Genomic DNA, 15,955 nt, shown 5'->3' with positions numbered 1-15,955 from the left:
CGCAGGCGAGAAGCCCTACATCTGCGAGATCTGCGGGAAGAGCTTCACCAGCCGCCCCAACATGAAGCGGCACCGCCGGACCCACACGGGCGAGAAGCCCTACCCCTGCGACGTCTGCGGCCAGCGCTTCCGCTTCTCCAACATGCTCAAAGCCCACAAGGAGAAATGTTTCCGCGTCAGCAACCCCTTGGCTTCGGACACGGCCGCCCCCCAGCCCGCCGCCAGCCCAGCCCCGCTGCCCCCCGGCCCCGGCGTCTCCCCGCTGCCGCTGCTTCATCCCCTCCCACAGAGCCTCCCTCCTCCTCCTCACCTACCGCCACCGCCTCCCCTGTTCCCTGCGGGGAGGATAAATTCCAATAACAACTAGGTGCCCCCCCACGCCCCGCACAGACTGCTCTGCCCTTCGGAAATGCCCGGGGAGCCATGGCTTCGCTTGCTCTCTACCCCCCTTCCTCCTCATTTTGGGGTTGTTTTGGTGTTTTTTTTTGTTTTTCTTTTTTTCTCGCCCGTAAAGCCTTTTTTTTTTTTTTTTTTTTTGTGGAGAGGGGGAGCTGGGGGAAGCCCCTGAGGAGCGTGGATGCTTGGGGGGTAACCGTCCGTAAAGGTGCAGATAAAAGGCATCGCTCTCCGTTTTGTCCCAGCCATCAGCCCCTGTGCAGTCTTCCACCAGCAATCCCCGTCATCAGGAAAACACGGAAGGGAAGCCTCTCCCAAAGGGATTTTTCCCACCGAGAGATGGTGATTTGACCCAGCGAGGGGACGGATGCCGACGTGCAGGTTCCATCGGCTCCGTCCCCAGCTGGGCTGCTCATCCCGACCCTCCCCGGCTTGCCCCTTCCCCGCGTAACGACTTCATCTCCATGCCAAGAGGGCTGTGGGGCACGGAGGAACATGATGCTGCGCCATCCGGGGTGCCAGCACTTCCATATTTATAAGCAGAAATCTAGCTAGTGGTGCTTGAATCCCTGTACTGTAAAGCTGGTCTTTAATTAGGCCCTTTCCCCGAGAGTTGAGGTGGGCACCGTGCAAGAGCTTCCCGCCGGCCCCGGTGGCCTATGGCGAGTAGATGTCCCCGTTGGAGAGCCATCAGCAGCCCTCGCCTTGTCTTCCTGCCCCGACACAAGTTTTCCTCCCCGATAGGCAAAAGCACAAACACCGGTGCTGTGTCTTGGGGCATCGGCAGCCAGCTGCCCCTTTGGTTTTGCAATTTTGGGGGTTTTCTTCTGGTCCCAGTGAGAGCCGGCTTTTGGAGTTTGCAGGGTGGCTTTGGAGGAGCTCAGATGGCCTCGGGACCAGTGGGAGGGTGGCTCCGGGATGGAGGAGCGGGACGCAGCCCGTTCTCGGCAGAATCAGCCCAGAATAGTGCCTTAACAATTCGAATAAACCCCTGACCCATGGGGGAGCTCCAGGCTGGGAGCTGTTGGGTCTCATCCCAAGGATTAGACCCTGGTCAGCCCAATGACGTCCCGTCCTCCAACTTCTTGCCATGCCAGGAAAGCCCACGTTACTCTACCAAGCTTCCCCTCCCCGTAGGGTTGGCAGCCCCTCGGGGGGGACCAGAGGGGACTGACATGCCCGTGTTGTCCCGAAAAGGGCTGCGGTCGGCTCGGTGATGCCCCATGGTGTGGGTTAGCACCTCTCTGGCCACCTCGTCCTTGCGTGTTTGCCTCCCAGTGAGCTGAATGATGTTGAAGTTGAGCTGGTCTTGGATTTCACTTATTCAGGCTGGCTTTGTGCCAGCGGGGGAGAAGAGGAATTGTGGTGTGGAGCGGCGAAGCCAGGGAGGTTTTGCTGTTTTCTTTTTTTTTTTTTTGTCAGACGCCAGGGGGTCCAAGCTGGGTCTCCTGCTGCTGTGATTTACCTTGGGGTGTCACGTGTTGGTCTGACCATGGCTCTGTGGTCTCTCTGCCCAGGAAGGTGTCCCCGTTCTCGGTCGGGGTGAGCTGGGAGCACTGCAGAGACCCTGGCCCGGGCAGAGAGGTGCTGGGCAAGAAGTGGAGCTCATTGCAGCTGCCCAGGCCAGTAGATGTGTGTGGATGTGGCCAGGTCGTGGAGGAGGTGCTGAGGAGGTCTGATGGTGGTTAAGGAGGGAGAGAGGACACTGCAGGAGCCCTTTCTTGTTCACACCTCGGTCTGGGCGGTGCTGGGGTGCTGGGGAGGGTGATCCACGCCTGGCTCTGCGTGAAGTCTTTGTGCTTCGTCTTCTGGACCAAGCCAGGAAAGCTCTTGGGCATTTCTGAACCTGTCCCTGTGAAGCCAGAAGGGCTCATCCACGTGCTCAGGAGCTCTGCTGGATGGGGTTGTGCAGGGGCAGCAGCCTCACTGGGACAGGGGACCGCCCGCTGTCTTTGAGAGCGCCATTCGAGGTGACAAGTTAGGTGCTCGGTGTCCTCTGCTGGGTGGTGCTCCCCATACTCAGCATCTCTGGAGGGCCGGCTTTTCTCGTGGGTGTTAGCATGTTGCTGTTCGTCCTCGTGCTGGCTGGGATTCTGTGGAGCTCAGTACCAGGGAGCTGAGCCCCATTCCCAGCTGCCTTGAGCAGGGGGAGGATGCTGTGGCAGAGCTGCCCTGCCACGTCTGACCTCCTCAGGTGGGTGCCAGAAGCTCTGCTGCTCGCCTTCCTTCGTGACCCCTGGGCTTATCGGGGCGGTGCAATGCCTTCTCCAACTCCCACCTGTGAGGGAGGCGGGCACTCGGTTCTTGGGGCCATTGGCTTTTTGAAGGGACCATGACCCAGCCTGGAAAGTAATTGCTTTGGAGGCACTTTCAGTGATACCCTTGGAGATGTTGGAGGGCCTCAGTAGAGTGGTCCGTGCTGTCTCCTCCTACTCTGCCTTCCAGACCCCTTCCCCTTGGGCTCCCTTGTGTTTCTTTTCCCTTGCACTTGGCATTGAGACAGGATGGGAGCCCGCACCCCAGGGAGACTTCACCTTGCCTGTATGGTCTTCTGTGATGGAGCCCATCAGCCTGCCTGCCTGGCAGACTTCTCCCCCCAAGTAAATCCCTACACCAACGCATGCCCCCTCGTACCGCTCACCTGGAGGTGGCTTTCCCCATCCCTGCCCCAGCTCATCCTCTCCCAGGGAGGACCTGTCCCGCTCAGATGTCACCAGAAGATGACAGCTCCTCCTCGAGGCTGATGAAGCCGCGTTGGTCTCAGGAGGGAAGAGCGGGTGCAGAGCACTTGCTGGCCCTCGAAAAACTTCCTGGTCCATGGAAAACCCGACAACTGCTCTCAACCACCTCCAGTCCCCTTCGAGAGCCTGCCCGGAGAGCCGCTTGGAGATGTCGAGATGTGACCATGCACACAGCACTTTGGAGAACCAGATCCCTGCTGCTCCCTCCCCTCTCCGAGGCCTGGGCAGCTCCCAGGAGTCCTACACAGCCTCCGAGCCCTTTTGTCTACGCCCTGACTCAGTCCCGATGTGTCTCGTCGTGTCTGGTTTTCATTAACGTACTAAGAGCTCAAAGGAGTCGCTCCCACGGCGCCTCGTCCCACATCCATCCCAGTCGGACCCCGTTGGCCCCCGTTGGGTTAAAAGGGGCGGGGGAGTTGGGTCCGTTGTTTTCAAGCTTTTTATATTTTATTTTATTATTATTATTATTTTTTTTTTAACTCTTGCACCTTAATCTCTCACATCCCTTCTTCGACAGACCGTGAGGGTGGAGAGGGGCTTGATTTCCATTGCGCGTACCCAAGAGCAGCCCGCAACGCAACGTTCGGCCGACGGCTCTGCCCGCGGCCCGGACCTGGCGGAGTTTTGGGTTTTATTTTCCCTTTGGTTTGAACTCTGGGGAGGGAGGGAGCCACGCAGGGAGGGTTGTTTTTGTTTTCTATATCCCAGGAGCCTGGTAGCACAGACCAGTTAGCCTCATTATGTCCATGAGGTACGGCTGGCCCTTCGGACCACAGCCATAACCCAAGCGCGGTGGGAAGGTGATGGATGGACGGATGGTGGGTGGGAACGGCTGTGACAGTGCAATAGAGACGAGCATCCGCTGCTAGACAACTCCACTGATTAAACTCTTGGTTCGCCTGAAGTCAAGAGGGAAGGACAGATGGACAGACGCCCTTGGTTCACACGGACGGAGAGAGCTTCCCCGCACGCAGCCCCGCTTAATGACACACAACCATGACGGAGTTGGGTCGAACTCACAAAGGAAGAAAAATTTTGAAAAACAGGAGGGAGAAAAAAAAAAAGGAAATAAGAACAACCTCAGTAGCATGGAACTTGAAGGAAACGAACGAAACCCCAAGCACTTGCCTCAAAACTAGTTACTCATGCCTGGTGTTCGGCTCTGTATTATTTTGCGGCATTCAGTACCGGTTGCCCAAACATGCCAAGTTAAGAGTGTATCGGTGGCTCTACTAGTGTGAACAACCTAAACGAAGCACTTTATTCTGTATAGATAAGGGAAGACGGGGAGGGGAGGGGAAGCGTGGATGCTTTTCGGAAGCGTCTTAAGTAATGTTCTAGGAAATGTATTATTATTATTATTATTACTTTTTTTTTTTTTATGACCATGTGTAATCAATATATGTTTATCTTTAACGCCAAGTACAGCAGTTACTCTCTTTGGGACGGTGTGAGGAGGGGGAGGCTGAGGCTACCGGTTTAGCCCATCATCATGGGGCCGCCAGGGCAAGTCATTGCCTGCTGCAGAAACGGGGCGACTCTTGCTATGGTCTTGGCCCCGTTGATGTCCGGGAGGTCCCAAGAGGTGCTTCAAAGCTGCCTTCCAGGACACAGCTCACAGCCAGCCGTGGCACCACGGCCCCATCCTGAGCCATCTTCTGCCTGGGGGTGCTGGAGCTGCTCTCTGGGCCACCGGCGAGCAAGACGAGCCATGGCGGGCTGTTCTGGGGTGTCCCTAGAGGCCAGGTCCTTGGCCGTGCTTTGAAACCTGCTTTTGGCCTCTCACCAAGGCACGTTCAGGGGTCACTGAGCTCTGAAAGTGGTGAGAGGACAGAACTGGGCCTTTCCACTGCGTTCTCCCAGTCTGGAAGTGTTATGACTGTTACCAAAGAGGTTGCAAGTGGAAGGACTGAATCAATAAACGATTTGTCTTTTATAAAAGAAAGCCTAAAGCTCCACCGCTTTCTTTGTTCTTATGGTAGGGTCTCGCTTCTGCTGTTGCTTCACACGCGTGGACTTTGTGTTGGGTTTGGTGGGAGGCTCTGTGTGTCTGTGTGAGGGAACTGGACTGTCGTGGGCCAACAAAACATAGCTTTTCAGGGAAGGGTGATGAGTGGGTGGAGGACAGGGCTCGATGCTTACAGCCCTGGGGGTTAGGGTAGGTGAGGACTGAGCTCATAGGTCCTGCTGGCTGCATGAGCTTTGGGTGAACTATGAGACGAGGCTTCCTGAGCACCTCTGTAGGCAGTGGAGAAACCGAGGAACCCATCCAAAGGCACGCAGCACCTTCATTGATCGGAAATGGAGCTGTGGGAACCTTGCCAGCTGATGTCAGCACCGATGTTGGGAAGCTAATGGAAGACGAGATGATTTTGCCGCACCCTTGGGATGTACCTGCCACTCTACAGCTAGCATTGCCTGGAGAAGATACCCGTGGGGACCTGTGCTGATGGAATTGTGGGCATCTCAGCCAGGAAACCACGGGGCAGCAGCAAGGAGTGATGCCTCCCTGGGTGTTCCTGCTGGCGTTTCTTCCTTATGATTACCTTTGGACTGAAGCAGCCTCTTGGCAAGGAGGTGGTGAACGTCTCCTGGCCAGGCTTTTGCTTGGCGTTGTGCAAATCTTCTGCCTTCCTTGGGCCAGCTCTGGCTTGCAGACTCTGAGAGTTGGCCCTTGTTGCTCAAGTGATGGGATATTTCAAGCTCTTCTTTTATAAAACTGCCTTTTTTCCTTTTATCTTTTCTTGCCCCGTGCCAGCGGTGGCGTCTCTCAGGGCTTCGTAATGGATGTGAACTGCACACGAGCGCTCACCTCCCGTTAACCATATCCCCAGTGGACAGCTGCAAGGTGAGAGGACCGAGGACATGGACTGGCTTTAATCACCACTTCTCAAGCTATTATTGACCATAGCAACTTAATGAGACACTGCAGTGCTCCCCTTGACTTCAAAGGGCCCATGTTTACCCCAGGAAAGCATTTTTTGAGAGCCACATGGCAGCCGGTGGATGGGGATGAGCCCTGGTTTATGACCGAGCACCTACAGCTTCCTGTTCCACAGCCAGCAAGAAGTGCTTGAAGCAGAGGTATTGGGGTCCAGTCCCACGCAGGAGGTGCTATCCCACCACTGTGTTAAATGACTTTATTTTTTTATTCTGGGTAAAGAATCTTTTCACTTCGGACACAAGCTATTCTACGTTTGCCACCCAGTCGCCTCGGATTTATTTTTCTTGTGAAAATGTTTTATTGATTGTCTTCCAAGCAGATTATCCTGCAAAATTGTCTTTACTTCCAAACATGTTTTAGTTTCTCCAAGACTTCATTTTGAGCAAGACAAATCAGCCAGACTTTTGATACTGTGATTTTCATGCCACTTTCAGGGCGTTTACAAGGTTTGTATTTGTTCTTTTTTTATTGTCACCCCCATTCACTGCATCATGAGGGCATGTAAGCATCCAGCTGGCTTTCCTCTTCCTTTCCCTAGGTAAGCTTCTAGTCCTCATATCTACAGGGAAAAACTTTAAGGATATGAGCACTAAAGTTTCAGCTCATAAATGCAAGAAAATAAGAATAAAATCTGGGTCTCTGCTAGGACTCTCCATGGGGCTGGTTTGTTGGATGTGTTCATCACAGCTTTTGCTTGGTCCTTGTGTTTGGTTGCTGCGGACATTCAGTTACGGCTCTATAAGCATGCAGACAAAGGGAATTTCTTTTGAAACATTTTAAAGATTTATTTTTAAATAAACCACTGGTCAGGCAGCATGGACATCATTAGATTTTTGCTCTAACAGGTCTCTGTCCTGCTGCCAGTACAGTCATGTTTCTATCAAAACATCATTATGATACCTTTAAAAAAAAAAAACACAATGCATTTTTTTCTCAGTAGGAAGCTCTCTTTGAGCCAAACAAAGCTGAGATCTCCAAGAATTTTGCAAATTAGAATAGTGTTAAAAAAAAAAAAAAAGTTCAGAACAATAAAAATGAAAGACAGCATAAATAAAAAAAAAAACTTTCCCTGAAAAACAGCACTTGTCCAACTGTAGGTCAGGACACTGTGATCTGTGATTGAAGGTGAGGAGCCCAAAAGGATGGAGATGAGTGCTCACGGCCCTCCCTGCCTGTCTCTCTTCCCTTCCCTCCCCTACTCCTAGCACAACTCTTCCCCTCCTGCAGTCTTTAGCTCTTTACATCTCTTCAGTCCAAAGTCAGGATGGAGATGAAGAACCAAAACGTTTTTCTTGTCATTGCAATGTCCTACGAATTTCTGCTGCCCATGCTCACATGCCTTTTTTCTTTTAACTGTCTCATCCCAACAACCTGCATCACTTGGGAACTCATCCAGGTCCCCCTCGAGGTCTGACCTGCACCACTAGCCTTCGCCTGTTCCTTTTCCTCTCCAAGGTGGGCTCTAGCACCACGCCTCAGGTGAGGAAATATATTAGTGACCCCTTTGTCTGGGAAAACATCAGCTTAGTTCCTTCAGACACACTTTCTGCCTCCACTGTTGGATGGGGAGGTTCAACAGTGGTTGAGAAGATTGGACAAAACCTGAAGTGGAATAGAAGTATAATCTTTTTGTTCTGGAGTAGTTCATTGCTCCATGTTCGTTACTCTACCCCAGCTCCATGCAGGTTCTAGGGTCCTTCTGTAGTTATCTAGTGAGCATCATGAAATTCCCATAATACCTCAAGATAATTTTCCCCCTTTCCCATTTGACCAAGTAAAATGGTACCAATCACAGATGCAATGTCCTGCACAGTATCTCAAGAAACCCTGCCATGTCTCTGTGCTACTAAGCATGGCCTCACCTCCCCCCGTCCCTCCTTGTCCCAGGCCCCAGGGGAAGAAGTAAATCCTGCCCCACTACATCTTCGTTAGCCGCAAAACGTTGAGGCGCACGGGAAGGAAGGTGGCACCAGAGGCGTACTGGATCTCCCGGAGGACCCCTTCCCACTTCTTCTGCTCTTCATCATATCTGGGGAGAGACAGAGGGAGAGTTGTGGTGAGGAAAGCATCTTCCCTCCCCACTTCAGCTGCTCTCCATGGTGGTGGGAGGCCTGGTGTGTTGTGTGGTGTCCCACAGAAGATATTTGGCCACTGAGGGGGGTAACATGGGGACTTTCAGCCCTGGTATGCTTTGGTTCAACAGGCTAGGATGTGCAGATATCAGCTCATGGTCTCGCAGGAGACACCATTTCCACTGGAAATGGCTTGATGTCAAGACTGAACATCTCTGGTGAAGGCCAGATGCCTGCTGAGGGTGCTCTAGAGCCACAGAGCCGAACGACAGGAACTAACCCCGCATTAGCAGCTGTCAGAAAGCGTTTTCTGACCGCTCCTCTGCTCCCACGTAAGACAATCTCATTTCCATCCTGAGCACTGGCTCTTCCCGGGGAGAGCGCTCATCACACAAACACGGCTTCGAGCCAAAGGGGAGGTCTGGAACCAGCTCCAAACAAAATGTCAGTTCAGGAAAAAGCTGAAGGAGCAGATTTTCCCTGGTATGTTGCTGTACGAGACTGGGAGAAATCACTGAATTGCCTAACGTGCCCTCCAGCACAGCACAGGCCAAACATCTCACCCAGAGCCCCCACGCTGAGCCTTCAGCCTCGTGCTGAGGCAACAACAACATGATGAAGGCATCAAGAAAGACAGAAACTATCTGTTCCCTTGGTGGTTTTCGCTGAGTAACGTCCCCCCACCTCCCATGCCACCACGGAGAGCCCCAGGGAAGGTCATCACCTCCAAACGTCGTTCAGCTCCGTTGGCACCAGCTCTCCCGACTCAGTCTCCACCGTGGCGAAGCCCCCGAGCAGGTAGAGCACCCCAGCCAGGCTCACCAGGCTGACGGAGCTGCGCTCCTGCGGGAACTCGGTGAAGGTGTCCCACCTGCCATGTCGAGAGAGGGGACACGTTAGGGCACCCTGCCTCTCCCCGTCATCATCATCAACAGAATTAACTAGAGGCAGGTTAACTTGTGTAGGTTTACATGGGATGGGATCATACACTGCCTGGTACTAGAGATCTTTCCATCATCGTAGCTCAACTTCATTTTTCTGCGAGTAGCTGAGCTGTGGTGCTCACCCAGCGTGGACCAGCAGGTTCCAGGGGCTGGATGCAGCCACGAGGCCCACCCCAAGCCAGGGAACGCGTCTCTTGCATAGGGTGAAGATAATAAGACGAAGCTACAGCCCTGCAAAGCACCTAAGGGCTTGACCAGTTGGTGAAACCACTTTGAGTGCAAGCCTGGTGGGATCCACAGCCCAACCACAGTGGTCTCATTAATTCCCAGTGGTCTGAGAAATACAGACTGGGAGAAACTGGTATCAGGAGTTGCAAACAAGCTCCTGAAGGGTTGAAAGCTGCTCAATGTACACCTACAGCTGGTAGCTAGGCCCTGAAGGTGTGCTCAGGTACATACTTGTTGGTGGCAATGTCGTACACTTCCACCGAGTTGGTCAAGCCGGAGTCGGTCACACCAGCCGCCACGTAGATTTTGTCTTTGTGCACCGTGGCTCCAAACAGCGAGCGGGCAGTTTTCATGGGAGCCAGCTCCTTCCACTCGAACTTGTTGGGGTTGTAGACACACATCTTCTTCAGGCACTTCCTAGAGAAAGAGGAGAGAGGAGAGGAGGTTCGCTTTCCTGCCCGGGGGCAGCTTGGCACCGCAGGAGTTTGGGGATGGCTGTTGGGAGGAATGTGGGTCTCTTGGAGGGATTTTGGTACCCTCTGCATTGGCTTTAGGGGATTTGCTTGGGTGTGCTCTCAGGCATGACCATGCCCAGAGACATTAGGCGTGTGTATAACATGGCATGGCTGCTTTGGAAAAGGAATCCTAGAAGCTCAGCATCATGTTCACACGGCTGGGTAAAGGCCCTGTGCACCTAAATTCCTCTCAGGACCTTGCAAGCAGCCTTCAGACGGTGTTTCAGTGCTGCTGTCTCAACATGACCCAGCAAAATATCATCACTAAGGTCTCCGTTACCCAGGACAGCAGTGTGATGTGTGTGGATGTATGCACGCCCACATCAGACTGTAATCCTTTCAGAGCAGAACCTCTTTGCTGGGTTATGGCACGTTTGCTCTGCAAACACTCACGCTTCTGCCTTGCTAAGCAATCCCTGCAACGCTCCCCAAGAGCGGCCGTTTCTGCAGGAGGGCAGAATACGGGTGAGGTTTGAAGAGGTTTTTCACCCTTGTTGCAAGCAGCCACCTGGGTTTAGCTACTAGGATCATGCTTCTCCACGGCAGGTCAAAGACGGAACTCCCCTGATGTTCACTGTGCCCTGTAGGGCTCCTAAGGGCTGGGGAAGGGCAGCAGCAACACAGACGAGCTCAGAGGGAAGTGGCTCTATGTCTTACATGCCATCCAACCTCCTGAGCCCATCCAGGCTGGGGAGGTACCGACTCATGCTCTGCCCTCCCTCTAGTTCGGGGGCTGACTCCGTAGTTTCTCTCGGTTTTTGACTTACTTGTCACTTCCTTTGCCGCCAATGACGTAGATGAGGTCCTTGTGCGACACCACCGCGTGGCCATAAACCGCGTAGGGGAGGGAATCGGCTTCACCCCACTTGAAGGACCTGGATCAGGGAAAGATGGGAGGCAAGAGGATTTGTAGCTTGCTGGGTGAGGCCCAGAGCACAGGGTGCTTTCCAGACCTGGAGGTGAGTGCAGATCCTGACTAATGGAAAACAGAGTATCTTAAAAATATGAGGTTTCCAGCGAGGTAATGCTGAACCAGTAAATTTTGTCATTCTAAAAAATAAAAAGGAAGATAAAACATAAAACATGCCAGATGCTTATGCTAATGCTCATCCTTTTCTGCAGCATCCTCTACTTTTGGGCTTTGTGCATAAACAGTGTCTTCCCCCAGGGCCTTCCCTCTTCTACAAGCATTACCAGCCAAACAGAGATGAGACAGAGATTTCGGCATTATATAAAAAATGAAAACCAATGAGACTTAGGGGTGCAATATTCTGAGGACAAATTTCTCTCACTTTTTCTTTTTTTGTTTGCCATGACCTTCGATTTTAAAGTGCTTTGGTTTGCCGGCAGCCACCAAGGTGGTTACACCCACATTTTGGAGTACGGGGTTGTGCTAAAGCCTCTGAGCTAGCCCCAGGGCAGCTGAGCTGAGGACGTAGCTATAAGACTTGGAAACCCCAAAGCGGTGCCTCTGCTAGGATACCCACTGCTTTTCCACGGCAGACCCTCCAGCTCTGTCCTCAGGCAGGGCTTTAGCACACCTGTGGTCTTTATTTTTACAACCTTATTGTTTACATTGGGTAGCAGTAGCCCAAAATGGAAACAACTAAAATTTGGGGACATTTGTGGTGATCTGGACCCAAGGGAAGGCTCATCATCAATTAGACAGCTACGTTCAGGGGGCAGCTATACAGGCACAAACAGGGCTGACCAATTTCTCAAGATGTGGCTGTTGATGTCCGCGTTGCTTAGAGTCATCCTCAATTTTCATCCGTGTAGGCTGTACCCCCCAAGACTTGCGCTTTATTTTACCCAAGCATGGAGATGCCTGGGCTCTGAGTGCTTTCTAATCGCCCAATAACTCTGGGCAAATTGTTGCTCCCATAGACCAGCAATTTGTCCTCTCCAGGTTTGTTAGCGTTGAATTTTTTACCTAAATAACACCAGAAATAGAAGAGGTGTTGATCATCTCCCTGCCAGCCTCCAGCCAATATTTAAGCCACCCCTGAGCAAGTAGCAGGAGGACACGCAACATGTCCCAGAGGAGCAATAAATACCCTACTCTAGGGAAATGAAACTGGTTTCAAATCTCTGCCTATAAAACAGATTTTGGAGCACACAAACCTAAATATAAGCTGACCAAAGGCTTGTTAACACCTACCACTGTGCCTCTTTAGGGCAGAGAGGAGCACTCTTTGGATATTTCTGCCTCCTGCGAGCAGAACAGGACGGTCAGTTTTAATATAGCTCATGACATAACATGGTTCAGAGCCCATTGTGCAAAAATAATCATATATTCAGCCTGATATCAATCAGGGTGGGCCATTCAGTGCCACATCTGAATAGTTTCAAAACAAGCTTTCCTGTACAAAAACCACTCCCTGTGAGACCACAGCGAAGGTCACCAAAACTCGAACCAATGGGCAAGAGCAGAAGGAAAAATCTCCCCTTGCTCCTCCGTGCAGGTCCCACGTGAGCATCTGCTAAGTTCAGCCCTTGATAATTTAATATCCCAGTTATGGCTCCCACCCTGGGAGCTTCAATTACAATAAATGAAGCAGCTGGAGAGAGACAGCTCGGAGCCCCAAGGTTCATCTCAAATCGCTCCCCGTGGTCCCAGCATCTAGGTGCAGAGTTCAAGCCCTGTCTCTAAACCTGGTCCCTGGAGAACCAGAGTCATTTTGCATGGCATCTGCCTCACCTTCTCCTGCCAGCCACCTCCTGCCCCTCGCTCACACGTGGACACTTACAGCCGGTCGTAGCACAGGACCGAATCCAAGGTCTTCTCTCCCTCCTTCAGTTCTTTCCCTCCGACCACAAAAATGGAGTTTTCTGCCTCTCCCAGGCCAAAGAGGCAGCGAGGGGAGGGCAGGGGGGGCATGCCCAGCCAGTCTGCGTCCAGATGGTCGTACTGAAAGGAAACACATGCTCGTTAGTGGGCGCTCTCCAGGCATCTTGGCTTAATGAAGAGCCAGAGGCTAAGAGCAGAGCTGTTCCCACGTGCTGCTCATCACCCCAGCAGGCACTTTCTGCCCATGCCTTGCCCCTGCTGCTGCATCTGGTGCAGGATGGGGAATCTCCGTGCAAATCCAAGTCATACATCACCAGACGTGTTTTATGACAAGGTGTAAGAGCAGAGATGCATGAGCGGGAACGTTTTCTGCTCCGTACACCAAAGCCTTGGCTTGGAACAAGTTTGGTTTTTCTTGTCCTTGTGCTCTCCCGTCCTTGGACAGGAGAGTCTCACGTTGGACCTATGAAAAAAACAGTTCCTGGGACTGGAGGAGCTGAAGCACTTCGGTCTTAGGGATTTTTGCCCGAACCTCTCCAGAAATAGTACATGCCGCAGTATTTCATCTTGTATTTTCTGTCTTGGCCAGGTAAGAGTGTGGTGTCAGCAATGCTGGCTACACGGGTCACTGTCTTGAGCAAGCAAAGAGTGAAATGCCTTCTCCTCCCACCAACTCTCCCTCTTTCTGGCAAAGCTTAGTTACTGTGTTCCTCCTCTGCCTCTCAAGATACTGATGTCCTCTACCACCTTGGTGTGAGAGATGAAACGTGTGTGTGTCTGCCAGAACAAACGGTATTTACACGCTACCCGTCGACCCAACATCTACACGGCCTGATGAAGCTGAGATGGTGCTGCAAAAACCAGAGCTCTTGATGCTGACCACGGTGTGTCCATCCCACCCGACAGACACGGAGATTAATCCATACAGTGCCAGTAGATCAAACGGCAAAGTCCTTGGACATCTATGGACCAAGGCATTACCCCACTTCCCACCAGGAAAAAAAAAGACGTGAAAGATTATGAGACAGCACGGGGCTGGGAGCTCTTTGGACATGGTGGGACCTGCAAAGTGGGGCAATATTTTTAACATATCTTGGCATCAGAGGGGGGACATCGTGTGTTAAGCCTGGGGTGACCTCTAGCAGCCTGTCTGGGGGGACTCTGCACGAGGAGGCTGGGCTGAAGCACTGCCTGAAGCATCGTTTGCTGGGGGCTCGGGCCAAGGAGCTCCAGCTTGCTGGGCTGCCTCCAAAACTCAGCCTCAGCTGGGGGCCCGTGGCTGTTGTCTCTTTGTAAGCTGTGGCCCACATATTTGTTATTTATAGCGCAGACCCGAGCAGCCCGGTCACCAGAAGAGTTCCTGCTTCTCGATGGCTTCAGCATTGTTTTCAAGGCATAAATCTTAGAAGTGACAAATAAAGGATACCCTTTTCCATCTGGAATGTCAACGGAATCATTTTGTTCCTGCCAAAATGTGCAAGGCCTCTGGGATTTATCAGCATTTATATACATTGGTTCTTGTCCTTAAGTCTAAACTATCCCTGACCTAACTCTCAGCAGGAGGAACACGAAAACAGAGAGGATAGAAACAGAGTCAGAAGGTGCAAGATGCTGCTGCACTGACGCCGTGGTTCAAGGGTTTGTCACACAGCTGCCTGCCTACATATGTGTGAAATTTCAGCTGAAAAAGGCTCAGAAGAACATTGTATTCCTATACAAACTGTGGCCTACGTAAGGGCACTGACGGAAACAAATCACACCTCCACGGACTGACAGCACCTTCCAGCCCTGGGACGTGTCTGCTCTTCCCATGCAGGAGTGTCACAGCAGGCTGTGAAGGCACCTCTGTCCCCTTTTTGGGGGGAAAGCAGCTAAAAATGGCCATGAGGTGCCCCATTAGGGAGCTGCAGACATCAATGTCATCTTTCCCTCCTCTTCTCCAGGCTGACCAGACCCATGTCCTTCTCTTTTCCAGCCCTAACCATCTTGGTGGCTTCTGCTGGACCCACACCAGTACCTCAATGTCTTTCTTGTAGTGGGGGGCCCCAGCCTGGACTCAGCACCCAGATGTGGGCTCACAAGTGCCTGATTAAAGGAAAAATCACTTTCCTTGACCTGCTTGCCGCAGTCATGGTAATACAGCCTTGCTTGATCAGCAACAAAACAGGTGGAGTATTGATCTTTGGACATGGCTTGTTTGCCTGCTCTGCGCTGCTAACTGATGGAGCTGCCCACATCTGCTGTGGTCAAAGCTCCTGCTCAGCACAAAGAGCCACTTCCCTCAGCCACTCCCACTGCCTTTCCCCTCCATCCTACTTTCCTGGGCCACTTTCGTGGTTTCTTCCCACTGACTCCTCATTTCACAGGCTGCAGAGGCTCCAAACGCTGCCCCTTTCCAGGTGAGGACACGTGGTGTGGGTGCACAGCCCTACCCATGCAACGAGGCAGGGAAAGGACCAAATTGCGTGTCTCAGCGTGGGAGCTCCCCTTGCTTTATCCTTTCGATGCTTTACTGCTTCCTCCGAAAACAGATGTGAGCCATGGGAGAAGTACAAAAGGATTTCTGGGTATAAGGGAAGGATATAGGATTTACTGGATTCGTACAGGGTCAGCAGGAAGGGTAGGGGCCTTGTGTTAGCTCCCTGTGGGGAAGGTGCTCATGGCTTACAGCCCAGCCTGGGGCTCAGACCGCTCCCAGCTGAGTCTGATCGCAGCTTTGGTTCTTGCTCAGTTAGAGCAGCCACTTGTCTTGTGGGAGATCCCAAAGAGGCATCACACCGCGCCTTCCTCTGCACAGAATGGAAACGGCCAAGGCAGACTGAACTGAAACTAGGACTCACCCAGGGACAAGAGAAGCATTTGAAAAGGGACAGATATTGGTAGGTAGGGACGTACCCCACGTCCTTGGAGTGTTCTCTCTGTGGCTGTAGCTGTTGCTGTTCCCTGTGTTGGCATCTGGCAGAGTCTCTCCTGTTTTGCTGGGGGTTCATACCCGGAAACATGAAGGATGCAAAGCTGAATCCAGCCCTGATGCCACTAACCTTCCAGTTAGCGTGCCTAATGGCAGCAGGGCTGGACCATATGCGTTGTTCAAAGTGACGCCCTGTTCAGGATTTGGATCAGGAAGGCTTATTCCTATCACAATCCCTCCTTCCTCAATGACCAGAACCCCCTGTCAGTGAGATCTCCACTAAAATATAATGATAAGAATCTCTAGTAAAGCAACTTAGATGTCTCACTTTCATTTACAACCTTCAGTTTAGCATCGCATGACAATGGCTATTACTGGCATCTGGTGGTGCTCTTAAGTGGTCAGAGAAACAA

At 52.2% G+C, this 15,955-nt stretch overlaps 2 protein-coding genes across 5 annotated transcripts in view; one reads left to right on the top strand and one right to left on the bottom strand.

Annotated features, from left to right (window-relative positions):
* The window catches only part of ZBTB47 (zinc finger and BTB domain containing 47), a 29,752-nt gene extending 15,012 nt beyond the window's left edge, over positions 1-14,740 (top strand). Inside the window, exons 6-7 of one of the 4 annotated variants that reach the window (XR_013946387.1) lie at positions 5,896-6,527; positions 13,221-14,740. Coding sequence is in view for 2 of the 4 variants with exons in the window: in XM_080579541.1 (XP_080435667.1) it covers positions 6-367 (362 nt within the window). In the remaining 2 variants the exon portion in view is untranslated. Of the gene's footprint in view, positions 1-5; positions 5,083-5,895; positions 7,657-13,220 lie in introns of those variants that run through there. The other 3 variants (XR_013946388.1, XM_080579542.1, XM_080579541.1) reach the window with 3 other exon arrangements.
* Positions 6,842-15,955, bottom strand: part of KLHL40 (kelch like family member 40) — a 14,036-nt gene continuing 4,922 nt past the window's right edge. Inside the window, exons 2-6 of the mRNA XM_080579545.1 lie at positions 12,591-12,751; positions 10,608-10,715; positions 9,557-9,742; positions 8,878-9,024; positions 6,842-8,110 (exon numbers count right to left, since the gene is read on the bottom strand). Of these exons, the coding sequence (XP_080435671.1) occupies positions 7,999-8,110; positions 8,878-9,024; positions 9,557-9,742; positions 10,608-10,715; positions 12,591-12,751 (714 nt within the window). The 3' untranslated portion in view covers positions 6,842-7,998. The remainder of the gene's footprint in view (positions 8,111-8,877; positions 9,025-9,556; positions 9,743-10,607; positions 10,716-12,590; positions 12,752-15,955) is intronic.

Source organism: Anser brachyrhynchus (assembly GCF_964034855.1).
Source record: "Anser brachyrhynchus genome assembly, chromosome: 2".
NCBI lineage: Eukaryota > Metazoa > Chordata > Aves > Anseriformes > Anatidae > Anser > Anser brachyrhynchus.
The sequence above is the reverse complement of the archived record's forward strand: the minus strand, read 5'-3'. Positions and strand labels throughout refer to the sequence as shown.